Genomic DNA, 19,817 nt, shown 5'->3' with positions numbered 1-19,817 from the left:
TGTATTTTTTGTACTGCTTGTTTCTTTGTTTTTTGTTCTGTTTTGAGAAACTTAATATAGCAAAATAAAAAATAAAAAACTGGCAGTAATGGCTATTCTGCTGCTAGAATCTGTATTAATGGGAGCCCTCTCTTACATTCTATGATTTCTTTTGTGCCACAAAATCCAGGTGTCTTCCAAAATTGCAATGTTCCAAGAGGGACAGATGTCAGTATTTATGTCCTCAAGACAAGACTGTTTGCCTAACAATGAGTGTTTGGCCATGAGAATGCATATCAAGAACTTTCCCTTGCACTTAAATGCTAAAAGGAAGTCATCTGAGGCCAGCCTTGCTCGATCATAGCAGCCGAAGCATTGACTCCTTCCCACTTAATCACTTTGGCTGCATCTTTTACCCTGTGACAAAAGTTACATGTACCGGGCAATGTCACAAAACATTTGCTTATAACAGCCTAGAAAGGCTAAAGCATCAATATGCCTATTTTGAATACCAGGGGTTGTTGAGGTACAAATGACTAGATTGCATAATCTACGTTGACCAAATCAGCACACAAGTGATCTGTAAGGCAGGATGTTGCAAAGTCGGGAGCATGGTATTTCCTTTCCAGATGTTAGACTAAAGAAGGTCTGTGACAAGGATTTTCATCAGTATAAGATCTTTTGTCAGACTTTGTCCAAAATAGGGATGGACTTTCTGGGTCAATCAATCAACTGCACTTTATTCGGTTTCTGCTTAAAACCATAAAAGTATTCTAAAACCGTACATAATATCAAGTATAATCTAATACTATATATTTAATTAAAAAGTACATCAATAGCAAATCTAAATAAAAATTCTCATACAGTTCATTAATAAAATATTATAATGTGCATACACAACAAATCGTTAAAAATAAGAGAAAGAAGGGAGAAGAAGAACAAGAACCCTAACTGAGCTATAGGTGTCACCAGTAAGCCTAACAAGGCAATACACCATCATTTATAAACAACTTTTAATTAATCGCAACAGGATCTAAGCCTCACAGCTGATTTCAGAAAATTAAGAACAAAAAGGACAGTATCACCAGACAACAACTGTAAATAAATAAAAGCTGGTTGCACCTGCTTTAACAACAAATCTTTTTAAAATTGGGATGATTAAACTTTTCCAAGGAGTGACATAGTGCTTTCAGAACATTAAAAAGTGAAGCATGTCCTGTGAAGACTTGCCGCCGCAGCCACAGGACTCTAGAATCTGACCTCTGATTTTCTGGGTCGTTTCTCAAAATCAGAGGAAACACAAGTGCTTCATCGGTCAAGGGAATGCCAAATTTATTTGTGGTGCTGTTCAGTAGAGTGGGAAACTTAGCAATATTGTCTAGTGTAGATTTCAACAAGCATGGTGACTCCCTCATTACCTTTTGTGAGCGATTACTCATAATCATCATGACCCAGATTGTTGCTGCCATCCCTGGCATCTGAGATCATGTCCTCAACTTCTGGACCACCTTCCACATCCTGGACTTCGACATCACTTTCCTTAGTGCTCTGTTTGCTCGTATCCTTTGGAGTTGATGAAATATGCAGTGGCATGGGTGAAGATGATGTCACTGACATGGACAGTTGAGGAGGAACAATAGTTTGCTGTGGTGGTGGAGGTAGTTGGTAGACTGGCAGAGCAGGCTGCCATTTAGTTGGAACAGAAGCTGTTAGTCTCGTGCAGATACCATCCCATCACTTCTTACAAGGACCTGAACAAATCCATACACATGATGCAGGGAAAAAATGCTGCTGAGTTGGAGATTCTCAGCAGTAGAGCAAACCAGTGGCAGAGTCAAACATTGGCACAGACAGTGTGACTAAAATAATTGTGGTGGGAGGGTGGTGTTAGGGGGGGGTGCGGTGTTAATGGGTGGTGTGGTGTGGTGTTAGAAGGGGGGTGTGGTGTTAGAGGGGGGTGTGGTGTTAGAGGGGGGTGTGGTGTTAGAGGGGGGTGTGGTGTCAGAGGGTGAGTGCATGTTTGATGCGTCTGTATGAGAATATATGTGTGTCTTTCTCAATGGTCAGTCTCACTGCAAATGTAAGTATCTGAATATCAGCAACACTGCCTGCTGTAAGAGGTGTCCCAATTAGATTGCTGATCTACTTCAGACTCCCTGAATAGAATGCTGTGTTGGAGACAGAGATCTGTTGGGCTGTAATTGTTGCAAGGATTGTCCATTGTAGGATCCACTACAGAGTCCAGGAGAGAATCTGCAAAACCTGGGTTGGTGTATGGAGAGGTTCCTGGCTGAGAAGAAAGGACACTGAGAAAGTCGCTGAGAGCAAGCTGAAAACAGGTTTTATTTTGCATTACAGTACGTGTTGGAGATTTGTAGTGTATATTTGTGGACCACTGCTGGTCCTCCAATTTTGATACTTGGACGACTGCTGAAGCCGATTAGGCATCTACTAGGGATTGCCTTGTGCAGCACCATCACCTAACCAACGTTATGTAATGAGGACAATGTCGGATTTGAGGTCCACTAGTCAGTTGTATATGTGAATTCATCTTTTGTTTAGTAAACTTGCATGGATAAGAATGCAATAAGGAATATTGTTTTATCCAACATGGATTATTACAGTCCTTTGGTTGAGTTCCTGATGACTGCTTTTGCTGTAGGGGTAGCGGGCAGCAATCGAAATCTATTTCATCAAGTGACTTTTCTGTTGGTTCATGCAGTTTGCAAGTCACTGGGACGTTATTATCAGATCCTCTTTATTGATATTTTAAAGTACTGCACAATCTACACGTGTTGGTGCCGACTTATAGAAACAGTATTGTAACATGCAAGTTGTTCTCCCTCAAAACAGTCACCCAATCTTTTTAGCAAGCAGAAGATGCAACTCTTGTTCAGTCCACTCTATCCAGAGATTATTGGTTTATGCTTTTGAACAGGAACTTTATTCAATACATATGTTTTAAACCCCCACCAAGTTAGTGAGAGTAGTACCATAAACTCAGTTTTGCTTGCCTCTCTAGCACCTACCCACAACGAATATCGCAGTCATGAGTAAATGAGGGAACACATGCTTCAACATAAACAAATGACTGTTGACATGCAACAACCGGTGTCTTTTTTTGTTGCAATTTCTATTAATGTTTATATTTGATTTAAAAAGTGAGTTTATAAATGTGTAACTGTTTAACTAAAAAAGGATAGTGACGTTCAGAATTGAAAGATGATTTCTTTTAAATGAAAGGTAAAGATTGACACTAATATAGGAACCATTCAATAAGGAGCAAAATGCCTCTCAAATGCAAAGTAGTGTTCAATGTCAGTATGTAACTATAGTACCTATGGTATGTTTAAATAAGCAGGAAAAGGGTCTGAGGAGGTGTGGAGGTTGTCAGTTGCCCCTTTCTGAGAGCACTTAAATTAATAGTTCCCCCACGCTGGCGCAATGGCTACACGATATGGCTTATTGTCGTGACCAACTCATTTGTTATGCGGAGAGTTTGCCGGGGACGTCTCGACCCAGGGACATATGGGGCCCATACACCACATATGTGCTGGCACAATCAGAGGAAGACTAAAAACTGTATGAAATGTAAGATGTCTGTACGGTTTAGCCCCTCTTAGCCTGTGGTGTTCACCTATCGGTAATAACTGTCCATGGAAAACGAGAAGGCTGCCGCCATGCCTAGGTGGCCCTGGACACTTTGAATTTATTTTGTATCACACGAGAAATGCGGTCATCCACTCTGGACATTCCTACTGATAATACTGCCTGTATCTGAATAATGTACTAACTATCTTGCAGCTATGTGGTGTACCCACTGGAGAGTCATGTGTGCGCGCCTATCACTGTACGTTGGGTTTATATGCTGCTTAAATGAGAAATAAAAGTTTTAAAAAAAATTTAATAGTTGAACATTTTCGAAGTGGGATGCTCACCCATAATTCAATCAGTTGGGGCTATCCCTAATCGATGATTAAACTAAGTAGGAGACAATAAGGCTCCTTAAATCTCAACAACAGTGTTAACAGTACAGGTTGGTGTCGGGATTGTGGGTCAACAAGACTAAAACCTCCTTGTTTCCTGTGTCTGGCCCCCTGCCTAGACCTGCGGAATTACCGGAAGAACTTAATTGGGCGCAGACCACATTTAAATACTAGGGGATTCAAATCTATCATTCGTTAGACCTGAGAGAGGGCATTTTGGATAGAGCGCTTCGTTCGCTCAAATCTTATGTTTCTTTTTGGACTCCCTTGAATCTACCAATCATGGCACGTATATCACTGATCAAAATGCTCATGCTGCCCGACTCTTATATTTCTTTGTTAACATTCCTTTAATACTACCCAGGAGATGGTTTACACAATTAGATTCCCTTGTGAGAGATTTAGTCTGGGGAGGTAGGATGAAACAGGGTTTCACTGAAAACACTACAGCGCCTGATGAGGGAAGGAGGATTAGGAGTGCTAAATTTGGAATCTTAACACAGCCTCCCAACTACAATGGCTGGAGCAATGGTTGAAAGGGGTGAACACAGAGGGAAAATATTATCTTCAGTTGGCACACATCCTACTTATCTGCTAGCTAACATATTGGCAAAAGAAACAGTTGATGGACGGAATGCTGGACAATGCAAACATTTACCCCCAGTCAAAAGGATCTGGGTTTAATCCATCATTCTTTTGCTCACCACACCACCCCAGTTTGGACCCAACCATATGCAAATCATTCTTGACCCAGTTCCTTGTAGGAACAGTCAAGCGCGAACTGCCAAGCCAGGTCCTCCCTGGACCGGAAACAAGCATCTTGGCTAGTTTGAATCCAGTGGTGTACTGAGCATGGGACCCACGTCTGGGCATACCCTTCCCACTTGTGACATATGCAAAAGAAACAGTTGATGGATGGAATGCTGGACAATGCAAACATTCGCCCCCAGTCATAAGGATCTGGGTTTAATCCATCATTCTTTTGCTCACCACACCACCCCAGTTTGGACCCAACCATATGCAAATCAGTCTTGACCCTGTTCCTTGTGGGAACAGTCCAGCCGAACTGCCAAGCCAGGTCCTCCCTTGACTGGAAACAAGTTTTTGCATTTGTCACCCCGAGTGGGACTGGTATGCCCAGACGTGGGTCCTGTGCTCTCCATGCCACTGGAGTCAAGCTATCCTTGCTGATGAGCGCTGAAAGCCCGAAACCGGTCCTAGGATGCTTGTTTTCAGTCCAGGGAGGGCCTAGCCTGGCAGTTCAGGCCAGACTGTTCCCATTGGGCGCAGGGTCAAGACTGATTTTCATATGGCTGGGTCCAAACTGGAATGGCACGGTGAGAAAAAAAACGATGGGTTTAGGCCCAGGTCTCTGTACTAAATGTATGACATTGTTCTGCATTCTGTCGTTCAATTGTTGTTTTTGCAGCCAAGATATTGGATCACAAAACAGTGAGCCCCTTATAGGTCTCTATTGCAGACTATAGCCATACAATGCTGGAAACAATGCACATCCAAAATGGTGGACAGTCCCAAAAACGCGCCGGTCCTTCCCTTGGTGGGCTTACATCATGGAGTTCCACGTTTAATATTTGGGCAGGAGCAACTGTCTGCTTGGACAGGAGCAGGGATAGAGACAGCAGGAGATTGTTATACCTTGATCCACTTCGAGGACTTATTAGTACACAAGGGTCTCCCAATGCTCCAATTTATACAATACGAAACCCTGACATGCACCTTTGGAGCACTATGGGGTTAAGGCCGTGAGGAACCGAAAACGCACACTCTCCTACATGCATTGCTCACCTTGGGTACAGCTGGGCACCAAGTAAAATGGTTCTATGTGGCGCAGACAGAAGCCACTTGGGTGCCGTTGGCTAGGATCAGGGCCAAATGGAAACAGGTCTTAAACAGGGAACTTACCTATCGAGACTAGGGGAAGGTGTTGGGCTCGCCAAAGTTGGTGTCCGGCAATACCAGACCTAAATACATCCAGTTTAATTTTATACATATGACCTATATGACCCCCATACAGACTGGAAGCTATACATGGAGGGGAGGTGCGTAATTGCCAGAGTTGTACCTTCCCAGATTTGGACTTTATACACAAGGTCTGGGACTGTGAAGTAATCTGCATATTTTGGAAGGCAGTGAAAAACGCAGGTTGGTACCACCCTGGGGAGAGCAGTGGATCATTCCATAGAAGGGTGCCTGCTGGGCCCGTTCCCGCACCCACCAAAGCGGAAGGGAACAGGTTCATAGATTTGGGCATGACCCAGGCTAAGAGCGGAATAGCTCTGACATGGAAGTCTAGTGCATGGCCATGGGTAGAGGGCAGGAGAAGAGATGTCACTAACTGGGCTATGGCTGAGGCCAAGGCGCAATCCAGGGAAGAGGTGAGGGGCCTGAGGCAGTTTCCCCATAGCAGACCAGTGGAGGGAGATAATACATTCCTGGGAGTTCCCGAGACCGATGAGCAGTGACGAGGAGGGAGATGAGACGGAAACAGCACTTACAAATGCACCTGTGACTCTATAGGCGAATAGGAAAACATCCCACCCAAGAGGACCACATACAAGATGCAGGCGCTACGAATCTAGCTACAATATAGATACCAATACTGATCATGTATCCGTATCCCGAACCCACCCGAAGTAGTACACCTCCACTCAGACACACTAAACATTTCTATTGCGATCCGTCCACCTGCAAAGTTGAGCATGCAGGCTTGGAGTTAGTTATCGTTTTGTTTTAATTCTTTTATTCCGTTTTAATGATGCTTTAATCCTGCAATAAGATAATTTGGCAAGGTGAACAACAGAATACTGCATATAACAGAGGAAGCACACATCCCCAATCAACAGAAATGAAAGGATACACCCTGGTAAGATCACATAACACAATTGTGTTTAAGAACCATAAGAGCATTGACTGCAAAGCATAGAGCACCGAGGGGGAGAGTAAACTACATAATGTAAATTAATGTTTGTTTAAACTAAATGTGTAAGGTACTGCCTATACTGTCAATTTCTGAAACTGTAAGTCTACATAAAACAAATGGCAATAAAGAGGTTTAAAAAAACAAAAAACAGTACAAGTTGATGAAAGGTTTAGCAGAGCCTACCTTGAAAGTTTTTTAATTTGTTCTAGCAGGGACATTTTCTCACTATATAGTGTATTAATTTGGTCTTCAAGTTCCTGAATTATCAATGATTCCTGAAAGTACAGAAAAAAAGAAGAAAATTGCTCACATTAATTTCTAGCATACATTCTGCTGAAAACTTTACGTTTTTCATTAATAAGAACAGCAGTCCTCCGCAGAGGGAAGACGATATATTTCTGACTTTACTATTGATGTTAACGAGCAAATGATGGACGGAATGCTGAACAAATTCACACCCAGTCACAGATCTGGGTGTAATCCATCGTTTTTCAACTCACCATACCACCCTAGTTTGAAACCACCCATATGCCAATCAGTCTCGACCCTGCTCCCCATGGTAACAGTCCAGTCCGAACAGCAAGGCCAGGACCTCCCTGGACAGGATACAAGCATCCTGGGACCGGTTTCAGGGTATCACCCCATATCAGCCAGGCTAGCTTGAATCCGGAGGTGAGGGAGAGACCCACGTTTAGGCATACCCAAGGCTGCTTTGCAAATGGCTGGGTCCAAACTGGGGTGGCGTGCTGAGCAAAAAAAAACGATGGATTAAACCCAGATATGTAAATGGGGGAGAATGTTTGATTTGTTCAGCAATCCGTCCATAGTTTGTTCTAGCTATTAATGCTGTTAGGTAAAAGAAACCTTAATACATAGGTACTGTGTCATGGCTGTCATGCTAATATGTTTCACAAACTGGAAAGGCAAGTATGAAGTCATCAAGTATGCACATTGCCAAAATCAATTTCCTCCAAATGCACTTTCTGGGTTACAGAGAATCTCTTCTGTTAACAATGCTACAAGCATGCGTTTTTGCCAAAAAATTATATCTAAAGTAAACTCATGCATGGTCAAATATGGCAATACTGCAAAAGAATGCATACAAAGTTACAGTGAAACAACAGGCTTATTTTAAAAATATTAGGAGCTGCAGACAGTGTTCTTCTAATCAATATTCCATCTCAGATATTCAATTCTGGATTGGCTCTTTAGGAACTCAAAGATTTTAATGGTGAGCTGCAGGTTAGTGGCTGCTATCATAGCAGGATGGATTGATCTGACTAAACCAAACCACAGCTCAATGGAGCCATTGTAGCTGTGGCTTCCTGAAGTGCGAGGATGGTTTAAAAAGTTTGCCAGGGCTAATTTTGGTTACAATTCCAGCCCTGCCCAGACTTTACATTCAAAACCACTTCCAAAGCAGCATCACGCTTTAATACACAGTAACCCATCTAGGGTTGGACTCTTTAAGAAGGACTCTTCCACTTGGGACCTGGTGAAATTGGCCACCTATTCTAAAATGCTAGTTTTTCTTCAAACAAAACTGAGAGTCTGTATTTTGCAGATGTTCTGGTTCTTTAGTGGATGAGAAGGCAGAACATAGTTTGGAAAGTTCATTTCAGTCGCAATCATTAATAATTCCAACAATTGTGACTGACATGACAATGAATTGTAACTTGGGGTAAATTTTGTAAAAAACGTATCAGCACATTGGAGAAGAAACCAACAAACAATTGTTACACTTCAGACACTCAGTTGATATATGATCTATGATAAGGCCCAGAGGGCCCTACAGTGGTGCCAAGCTAGTGAACCTCCAAAGAGAGGCAGAGTATTTTAATGAGAAGACTGCCCCTGTTTTGACTAGCTCTTCTGGCCTAATTCACAGCAGCTCAGACAACTACTTTTCATGGAATATGTCGAGATTTATAAATCAGTTCAAAAAGAGGCCTGACGATCTAGAAATCACTACATTCAGCTCAAATGGAAATAAGGTTCCTCCAGGACAGAAGATTTAATGACTTCTAAAAAAAAAAAAAAAAAAACAAACTATCACAGTTTTGATGAGAAGGAATGTCTAAAGAGGACTTTACTATAGGCTGTACTGGCTGTCCGAAGAAAGATTATAAACTGAAACTACAAACCCGGATTGGCCGGGTAAGCATAGTAAGAACACTGTTCTCCATTTTACTATACATACAGAACAATGTTCTTGTACCAAATCTCTTCCATTTGAAGGTCGTCTCCTGATCCTCTTGGAGCATTTTCAAACAGGTCACTTGACTTTTTGAGAATGCTCGCATAATCAGAATGCAGGTTCTGGACTACAGGAATTTAGGAACCAGGCCCGAAGATTAACCTGAAGCCTGGATTCTCTAAAAAGGAAAGAAAAAAAGGAACACACGACTGAGGAGGTCACGGTGTAACAAACAGATCAACATCTTCCTAAATCATTTTAGTTTAAGAGTTATTCTTGGGCGAGGACTGGGGAAACAGTACAGAGCAAAGAAATGACTAATTGGCTACTCAAAAAGGATATTTTTTCTAGCTGTATTCTAGATACTCGGATGTGAACTATTGGAATTTCTGCGCAAAGATTTCTGCAAACGTTTGACTGTTGATGAACCATCTGCCTTCATGTTTCTATGAACTCAGTAGCACTATTGTGATCAGCAAACTCTGGGCCATAAGTACATGTCCCCTTGTTTGGCAAACCTCAGGAGGGTTCTGAGCCTTTTTTTTTTTACTCTTGCTGGTAACTGTGATGATGCGAGTGCCACTGATGTTACTGACAGAAGACAAGATTGTGAGGGCTAAGTGGACTACACTCAACTCTAGCAGAACTCTAGATAAGCCACTTATTTGGTCTTTTTATCAGACGTGTTTGCACAAAGGATCTGCTAATAAATTTTATATAGCCTGAGACACCAATTTTCTTTCTTTTTTTCTGTGTTTTATATAGTGCAAACTTGACCCGAAGGTATCAGGTATCAGAGCGCTTTACATAGCACAAGTTGCATTACATGAGGACACAAATTGTATTTCCAATACAATAGTGAGGTTCTCCAGTACATAATAAGAGAGTAACCATTGTAGCTCCTCAGTTTCTTAGTGTATTTGTACTCTAAAGTAAGTCTTTAGCAGGCAAGTTACTTGAACTGGCTGAAGTTAAACTGTTTTAATAAAAAAGCACAATAATAAAATGGCTATTTTCAATGGTTATTTTTGTAAGAATTACATACAAATCAAATAAATAAAGGTCATCTACATAATAGCCAAAAGCCATGCAATCAGTATTCACTTTTGTTAGGAATGCATCTTAGCTGAGCGAATTGGAGAAATTGTCAAATATCAAGCTTCTTTGTTATACCACCCTACAATTCTTATCTTGCTTCCTTCCTTTGTAATTTGACTATGTTCCTATCTTTCTCTTCCTTCTCCTTTCCGCTTTTGTCTCTCCTGCTTTGGAACAAAGTCTAATGATGAGAATATAAATTTGCATCCCGGTGCTGCTGATCATCTCCTACAACCCCTAACTATCAAAGGCTACAGGAGCTATAATGTTATCCAACTACCTCAAATAATAGGCAGCCTTACATAGATAATGTCAAAATTGATAGTGTCACCATAGACGGGGGACAAATTCCAGGCTTCGGATGGTTATTTCATACTATGACCTGGAATGAACATCATGCACGTCCAGGCCCTGGTAAGCAATAGCCAAGCTATCTTAGCAAGCTACTTAAATGATTGAACTAGGAAGGACATACCAGAATTGAAAGCAATTTTCTAAATGTCTTGTGGTCTGTATTTATTTGAGTGATCCTGTGGCATCTATTTTGTAAAACACTAACCATCATTTTAGTACCTTATTCTATAATTTGTATTGATTGTGGCAGTTAGTTGGAAAAACATTTAATTGTAATGTGTTTTTTATATAAAATATATTTAAGGTAAGTGCCACAATTGAAGGTTGGTTTTGACTTGCAAAGTCTAGAATAGAAAGCATTTCCTGAGAGCACGCAGTGTGTTTATCTAATACGAACAGGCACATGCAAATTTTGAAACTAGGAAAAAGAGTGCTAATTGTTTTGAGATGTTCCAAAAGTTAAAGTCTTGAAGGAAGCAGCAATTTTAGTGGTAAAGGATGATTAACATTCAACTGCTCCACTTGTGAACTCATTAGGGATCAAACAAAAAAATATGCAGAAAAACACAACAAGATAAAGGAATGTTAATTCTTGCAAGCTTTGTAGCATTGATATGTGTTAACTGCTGCCTTGATAATTAGATGGTATAAGTAGCTACAGGTATCTCACCGCAATGGTCTGAGGTTCGTCAATCGAAGCATCACTGTCCTTTCTCGGCCTTGGATCCAAATCATGATCTTCCACACCAACGCCGACATCCACCATATCTTTCAAGGTAACCTGGTGGTTTCCATAGTCACGATACAACTGTAGCACGTCTGGGGGTTTTGGAATATTCAAACCAACATCGTCCCACAATTCGAAATCCTTAAGAAGCAAGAAAACTAATCACTAGCAACCACGGTGTGATCAGAATCCATCAGACACCCTTCTAAAATCAGGTAAAAATGACTGCATTGATCAAGAGCTTCATCAGTGTTGTATGACAATCCTTGGAGAAAGTTAATATAGAGAAAGAAGCAGAGAACGGCAAAAAGACATGACATTTGAAAAGCAAGACCAGAACACTGTCCCCTGTGAAATCACATGACAAAGCAGTGATGGTTGCTGACATGCACATGATGTCTGCAAAAGATGACTAAATTAAAATATCCTCGACCTTGTGATCGTCAGTGGTAAGCAATAAAATCTGCAGTTTTGACTAAATGTGTGCTGCAATGATCAGGCCCAATCTGGGGCTTCATAGAGTTCATGCAACTTTCAGCTGGGTTTCTAGCAGCAAGAGCATGATCGAACAGTGGTGTTCACATGCTATGTATGATGAATTGTTTTTTTTCTTCACAACTATGCAGACTCGCGCAAATAATAGGGTGACAAATGTTTCACCAAAATATACTCTCATGAGCATACATCGCACTTGGTTGCAAAGTATCACCAAGTTTTATTTTTAGTCAGCAAAACATAGCTGGTAAACGTTAGTCTAAATTTATCGGCATCGGACTGTAACAAACCAAATCAGTGTTCGCTAACAGAGAAAGCATACTGTAACATTGGAAATGAGCATATACATGACAGCAGGATAATAATGTCTTTTTTGTATGGGTATTTTCAAGAATGGCCTTCAATAAGCAAAGTAAAAGCATAGACCACATAAAGTCTCCAGAAAACTCTAAGAGGAGACGAATGGCCATTTTAAAATGTTAGCAGGCCCGTCCTCTAGTACACACTAACCCATTTACGCCTTTTGTCATTTTGCCCATGGAGTGACTATATCCAAAGTCTGAAAACCGACAGGTACATTCAGCCTTCATTCTTTGCAAGTACAAGGATAAACGCGCCTATCATATAAAGTGTTTTAAAGCAGCAGGCCCTAAATAATTTTGATTTTACAATTTACGGATTCAAACGTTCTAAAATTGTGTGCGCCCAAAAAGAAATTGCAATCAAACTTGTAACATTTAGCACTTAGGTCTTGTAAGCCACGCTACATCAATCTATGTTACCAAAGTGATGGATTGGAAGACAGTCCCCCAGATGTAGGTGGAAGGTGAAACAAACATTAGGAAAAATTAATAATACACATTGGGGCGAAGGTCGGTCATTTAAGAACAAAGAGTGAAATAACAAAATAGTGAGTATTACAGAGCAGGCCAAGCATATTTAATAAATAAATAAATATATATATATATATATATATATATATATATATATATATCTATCTATATATACACACACACACACACACACACACACACACACACACATATATACACACACACACATTTACACAAAGAGAAAAAGATTACAGTGACGTTATAGTTAGGAATTAGCATTTAAAAAAACCTTAGAAATTCACTGACTAAAACAACGGTTACAGTGACGTTATAGTTAGGCTCAGGTTCCACTCGTACAAACCAGAGAAATCCAGCAGTTATAGTTAGCTGAGGTAACTTTAACTTGTGCCTCTGCCATGCACTGCATGACATCACTGACATGGTCAGTGACATTACTGTTAGCATCACTGATGATATCATCCAATGACTGGGAGTGTTTTAAAAAAGTTTATGAGTGTTAAACACCCACTGATTCATAAATACACCTTGGTATATATATTGGAGTGTCTGTATGGATCATTCAGTGGGTGTGTGACTGACTTTATAAGTGAGTGACTATGTGTCTCAGTGAATGTATGGGTGAGTGACTAGTTGTGTGATGTCTGTATCAGTCTGTCTGTTGGTTTTTAGTGGCTGTATGGGTGACTGATTGGTTGTCCGAGTACCTGACTGGGTGTATGAGTGCTTGTGTGAGTGGGCAAGGGGGTGTGTGACTGCCTGCACGGAAGAGTGAGTGAATGAGTGGGCGAGTCAGTGGCTGTATGGGTTAATGAGTGCAGCTGTGAAGGGTTGTATGGGTGACTGATTTTGTGTATGGCTGTCGGTGAGTGAATGGATGTCAGTGGAAAATGGGTGAGTAACGGCATATGTGAAATGAAGTACAGGTGAGTGTTGGAGTATATGAGTGACTGTGTGAGGGAGTCATTGTGAGAGTGGCTGTATGAGTGAGTGTGTGCAAGTCAGTGCCTCCGAAGCAATCCACTTAGCAACCACTTAGTAATCCCTCCATGTGGGACTTATTGGAGATAACAGGAGGGGTAGTTGGCTCCCAAGTTTGTCCTTAGAGCCAACTACCCCTCCAATTACCTCTAGTAAGTCCCACACAGCAGGACTGGTGAGACCGGATAGGAGGTCACACCCCCATTCTCCACCACTCTGCAACCGCACCTCCTAGCACACTACTAGTAAGTGGATGAAGTCCTCTTGGCTTTTGAGGGCCCTTAAGGACCAACTAGCCCTTCTGTTCCCTACAGTAAGACCTACACGGGTAGATTGCTGAGAAGTTAGAGGCCATGCCCCCTTTCTCCACACAACAAAAGTGCCTCCTGGAGCACTACTTGTTGGGAGAAGAAGTCAAGTGTGGTCCTGAGGCCTTCAGGATGCAGGAGGACCTCATCCCCCCACCAGCAGTGCGCTCACAGGCACGTTTGCAGAGTGGTGGGGCAAGGGGGTGTGGCCTCCGACCAACTCTCAGCAATCCCACTGTGTGGGGCTTACTGAAGGTAACAGGAGGTTTTCTTGGCCCCTAAGGTCCCTCAGCAGCGAAGGGAACTTCATCCACCGACAAGGAGCGTCCCAGGGAGGTGCATGTGCAGAGTAGTGGAGAAAGGGGGTGGGGCATCCTGAGTGTTCCCGGGTTTTTTTAAATTATTTTTTTAGGGGGGCCTCGTGGTATCCCTTCCCAGTACCATATTGGGCCCCGGAAACCTCATCCCCCAGGGCCCAGTCTTTATTTTTATTTTTTTAACAATTCAACGGGAGGGGGCCGAGCCTCTCAAGGCAGATTTCGGCCCGGGTATTTCCCCCCGCCCCCTCCCCTTCCCAAGACTAGGCCGTTATATATATTTTTTTAATAAGGGGAGAGGGGCCACACAGCCTTTCTCCCCAGGTTGATTTCGACCCCCGGGACCACATCGCCCGGGGCCAGCCTTTTCTTATTTTCTTTTTTTGTTCTTTAAGGGGGGGCAAACCAACTCCACTCCTGGGCCATTTTCGGCCCCGGTGACCCATGCCCCAGGCCACTTTGCTGTGGATCACGGGGGCTCCCCGCAGGCACTGCTTTTGCACACTGGAAGCTGCGGACATGCAGCTCCCTGTGTGTATAAGCAAAGTGTCCTCCGATTTGAGCAGCTTGTTCAAAGTGGAGCACACTGTTTGCTATGGCATGGCAGGAGTGGTGATCTCGCCATGCTATATCAAACTACAAGGGAGAGGAAAGAAAGACTTGAGAATTACAGGTTCATTGAGGTGAAAGTCTGAAGGCATCTTTGGTATGAACCTCGGATTAGTTCTTAAAATCACAGTATTTCTTTTGAACTGGAGAAAAGGTTCCTGTATTGTGAGAGCCTGCAATTCCCCAATGCGTCTTGCCGATGTGAGGGCAAGAAGAAGAGCCAATTTCCAAGAAAGAAATTTCAAGTCCGCCCGATGAATCAGTTCGAAGGGATTTTTCATGAGCTGTGCGAGAACCAAATTCAAATGCCATGTGGGAGGCGGAGGCCTCACCGGGGGAAAGACTCGGAATAAGCCCTTGAAAAACTGTTTAATAATCCTGTACGACCAGAGAGAAGGTCCAGATGCAGTGCGTATGTAGCGAGAGATTGCTGCCAAGTGACCTTTTATGGAAGAATGAGCAAATCCTGCCTTAGCCAATGTCAAGAGATAAGGTAGCAGTTGATGAGGCTGAGAAGAGAAAGGGTCAACCCTTTACTTCCGGCACCAAATGCAAAATCTTTTCAATTTCAAACGGTAAGTCTTGTTAGTGGAAGGGGCTCTAGCTTGAGTCAGAACTTCTCTTACTTTATTCGAGATGGGAAGGTTTATGAATTCTCGCTGCTCAGGAGCCATGCAGTCATGTGTAGAGAACCTGGATCCGGATGCCAAATCTGCCCGTGGGACATCGTGAGAACATCCGGAAGCGCCCGTAAAGGAAGTGGAGGAACCAGAGACAGAAGCTGTAGCTCCGTGAACCATAACTGCCTCGGCCAAGCATGAGCTATTAAGATCATCTTGTACGATTCCGCTTTGACCTTCCTGAGCAGCCTCGGCATCACCGGAATGGGGGGAAAGGCGTACACAAATGCTCTTGACCAAGCTATCGAAAGCGCATTCCCTAATAATCCTCAATGGTGAAGCCTGCTTGCGTAAAACTGGCATTTCTTGTTGATCGGGGTGGCAAATAGATGTATTGAGGGTTTGCCCCACCGATGAAAAATGTCGTCCAGTATCGTCTGGCTCAGTTCCCATTCGTGGCTGACTGACGACAGCCTGCTGAGTCTGTCCGCCTTTTCGTTTAGAAATCCTGGTAGATGTTCTGCCTGTAGCGATATTCCGTGAAGAATAGCCCACTCTCAAATCTTCTGGGCCTCTTGAGATAACGGAAGAGATCTGGTACCCCCTTCATATTTTATGTAGTGCATGGCCGTGGTGTTGTCCGTGTGGACGAGAACCACCGATCCCTGCAGTCGTGGGAGAAACACCTGTAATACCAGCCTGATTGCCCTGATTTCCAGGAGGTTGATGTGAAAAGGACGGTGCTGGGGCAACCAATGCCTGCTGACATGAAGATCCTGAAGCACCGCACCCCAGCGAAGCATCCGTCGTTACCACCTGAGGAGCCGGATTCCTTACGAAGGATAGACCTCGGGAAAGGTTTTCTTGCTTCGTCCACCACAAAGCTGCTCTTTTCATTGCCACAGTAATCATCACTGTGTCGCTGAATGAGCTGTGAACTTGCCTCCATTGTTTGTCTAGCTGTTCCTGAAGAGATCGCATCTGCAATCTGCAGTGAGGTATTAGAGGAATGCATAAAGAGATCACTCCCAGAAGGGATTTCTAACAGCATACTGAAAGACACTTTCTTTTTCTCAATAACAGCACCATGGATTGCAGTTTTTCCTGCCTTTCTAGGGATGGAAATGCCTTGTTGAGAGTTGTGTCCAAGATGGCTCACAGGAAACTTGCCGTCCTGGACGGGATTAGAGATGACTTCTCTCTGTTGAGAGAAAGACCCAAATTCTGGAATAGGTTTGTACATGCGTTGACTGCTTCTCCCGCAGCCTCCCTGGACGGGGCCTTCAGCAACCAGTCGACCAGGTATGGGAAGACCTGAAAAGTATGTTTTCGTCTAAAAGCTGCCACTGGTGCCAGCACCTTGGTAAAGATCCTTGGGGCAGAGCGAAGTCGAAGGGTAAAACCCTGAATTGAAAGTGTCTCTTGGCTACTGTAAATATAAGAAACCTCCTGTCCGCTGGGTGAATGGATATGTGAAAATACGCATCTTCGAGATGGAGAGTGGCCATGAATCCCCTGGATTGATGAGACGTAAGCTATCCTGAGTGAAACCATCCAAAAGGATTCGGAAATTAGATAGGTGTTTAGCTCCCCGAGATCTAAAACAGGGCGTCATTTCTCCAGCGTCTTCTTTACCAGGAAGAACCTGGAATAGAATCCTTTCCCTCTTTGAGATAAGGGTACTAGCTCCACCACTCCCTTGAAGAGCATCTGATGAACTTCGAGCTGCAAGAGACGCAGATGTTTTGAAGGAATGGCAACAGGGGGTTTGGAAGGTGGAATCTGTGTAAACTCCAAAGTATGACCCTTTCGAATGATGTTGAGCACCCAACGGTCTGATGTTATCCGTGTCCAGTTGTGGAGGTATTGCGATACCCTGCCTCCTAAAGATGTTGTTGTGGAGGTGGGTACAGCTGGCAGAGCCAGAACGCCGCTATTGCCTTTTGGAGGCATCACGTCCCTGGCGGTTCTGCTTCCCTCTTGCATTCGACCTAGAGAAAGACGAGATTTGACCTTGCTTTTGGTGAAAGGGTTGTCGGTACGATTGTGACGTTGATCGGTATGAAGAGTATCTTTGTTGCTGGTACGAGCCTCTGTATGACGTAGTACTCCTTCCTCTGGTACCCCCAAAAGGAGCTTTCCGGTACTGAAGTGTACCAAGAGACCTACCCGTCTCTGTATCCTTCTTTATCTCTTGAAGGGCATCATCAATGTGTTTTCCGAATAATGCCTCACCATCAAAAGGGAAGTCCAAGATCTTTTTCTGGACCTCCGGCATGAACCACGTCGCTCTGAGCCATCATTGGCGACGAAGAACCGCTGCACCAACCAATGAACGAAAAGCCGTAGTGGCAATGTCCATGGCACAATTATCACCTCAGCCGATGTCGCTTCCCCTACTTGCAGTATCTTCTTGGCTTCTCCTCTTGACTCCTGGGGAAGTTGTTCCAAATAAGGTGATAGGTCACACCATAATTGACGATCATACCTACCCAGTATCGCCAAAGCATTTGCAGCTCGCACCAGGAGACTAGCCATTGAAGAGAACCTTTTCCCTGCGTTATCAAGTCGCCTGCCCTTTCTTATCAGGAGGAGTTGTAAGGGGTGCCGAAGGGTTGCAGGACTTCCTCTGTGCCACCTGCGATAGTCCGGTTTTGGCTGCCGAGTCAAGGACGCCGGACCATCTGCAGGTGCCTTATATTTCTTTTCCAGGCGTGGTAAGACCGGAATAACCGCAGCCGGGTTTTTCATCGCCTTTAGACCCTCTTCCCACACATGGTCTACAATGGGTTGAGATCTGGTCACCTTCCTATAGGGCTCGTTAAAGTCATAGAGGAAACACTCCGTATGTATGGAAGGCATAGGCAGCTTGAATCTACTAGATGCTCTCTCCATCAATTTATGAAAACCACGACATCTGCTGGGGGAGAACCCACTGGGTCCTAACTAGGTGACGCTGGATCCGGGATCACATACTCATCCCATTCTAAGCCCTGATTGGGCCTGTTATCAACATTCTGATCCTCGTCCGAGGAATCATCCTGAACGTCCGGTAGCACTGGAGGTATATTTGGAGCAGGTGTTTGTGGCTGAGAGAACACCTGGGTTAGCAACTCCGGAGAAACCATCATCGGAGTCGTGGGGGCAGGTATAGTGTGAACTGCCGGGACAGAGGCAACCTGAGTTGTAGCCTGAGAGAGCCTGGTTTTATAATCCTGCAGCATGCTATGGAGATCCACCAAGAGTGAGGAAGGAACAGACACCATCTCCTGGCCTGCAGTCTCCTGATGTTGATAAGAGTGTTGGTAAGAACATTCATGCAGAAACTCGCCCTCAGAATCCGTTTCCTGACATTTAACCAACAGTTGAGAGGGACTGTGAGCATACCCAAAAGAGTCCTGATCATCCTCATCAGAATCCTCTTCTAGTAACAAAGCGGGAGGCAAGGGGGTAACCCTCCTTGGAGACGTCATGTCCGGAATTATCCTTTTCAAGGAAATAGTAATTTTCTCAGTCGACAACTGCATAGTCGACGGTACCGAAGTCGATGGAGTAGGTAGAGGTAAACTTGTCGTCGAGGTTGACAACGGAAATGTCACCGTCGACGGGTGGACTGTCGACGAGATGGGCGTCGTCGACACTGCTGTAGACGAGACAGTCGACGCTCCCGCCGCCGTCGTCGTCATGGGCGTCGTTGTCGAGGCACTCGTCGACGACACCGTCGTCGTCACAATCGTCGGCGAAATCTTCGTCGTCGATACCCCCGTCGACATCCTCGTCGATGTCGCTGTCACCGTCGTCGACGGTCCCGTCGACGCCGACTGTACCGTTGACAAGCCCGTCGACGGTATAACTTTCGTCACCTTAGATTTAGAAGCCTTCATCGACGGAGTCTTCTGCTGCGTCGTCGACGACTTGGAGCTTTTCTCTGACTTCTCAGATGACAGAGAAGATGGTTTCTTAAAAGTTGAAGCAGCCTCCACCACTGCTGAAGGCGTAGATGGTCCTTCCCTCTCCTTTACACCGTGGTGAGGAGATTTAACAGGACTTTGGTTCTCAGACTCACGGGGGATCTTTTTTTAGGCCTTTACTGGACGCTCCACAGAAGGTGAAGGGGAAGCCCTACCCCTTTTGACTGACCTTCCAGATGATGTTACAGAAAAAGAGTCCTCACTGTCGCTTGACACAGTTTCTTGCCTGGACTTCAGTTTCTAGAGCCAAGTGAGGAGGCGACCCTCACGGTCCCGGAGGGTCTTTAAAGAGAAGGTGCGGCAGATCTTGCAGTCCGCAGCCTTATGATCTGGATACAGGCAATATATACAGTCTTTATGCCTGTCTTCCACATACAGCCTTT

General features: G+C 43.9%; 1 protein-coding gene across 9 annotated transcripts in view; it reads right to left on the bottom strand.

Moving 5' to 3' along the window:
• The window catches only part of RELCH (RAB11 binding and LisH domain, coiled-coil and HEAT repeat containing), an 878,561-nt gene that overhangs the window by 621,769 nt on the left and 236,975 nt on the right, over positions 1–19,817 (bottom strand). For all 9 annotated transcript variants that reach the window (XM_078687764.1, XM_078687757.1, XM_078687759.1 and 6 more), the window contains 2 exons: positions 11,226–11,423; positions 7,090–7,181 (listed from right to left, as the gene is read on the bottom strand). In XM_078687764.1, coding sequence (XP_078543890.1) covers positions 7,090–7,181; positions 11,226–11,423 — 290 coding nt within the window. The remainder of the gene's footprint in view (positions 1–7,089; positions 7,182–11,225; positions 11,424–19,817) is intronic.

The sequence above is a fragment of the Lissotriton helveticus genome, chromosome 4_1 (assembly GCF_964261635.1).
Source record: "Lissotriton helveticus chromosome 4_1, aLisHel1.1, whole genome shotgun sequence".
NCBI classification, from domain to species: domain Eukaryota; kingdom Metazoa; phylum Chordata; class Amphibia; order Caudata; family Salamandridae; genus Lissotriton; species Lissotriton helveticus.
This window is presented reverse-complemented; position numbering and strand designations above follow the sequence as displayed.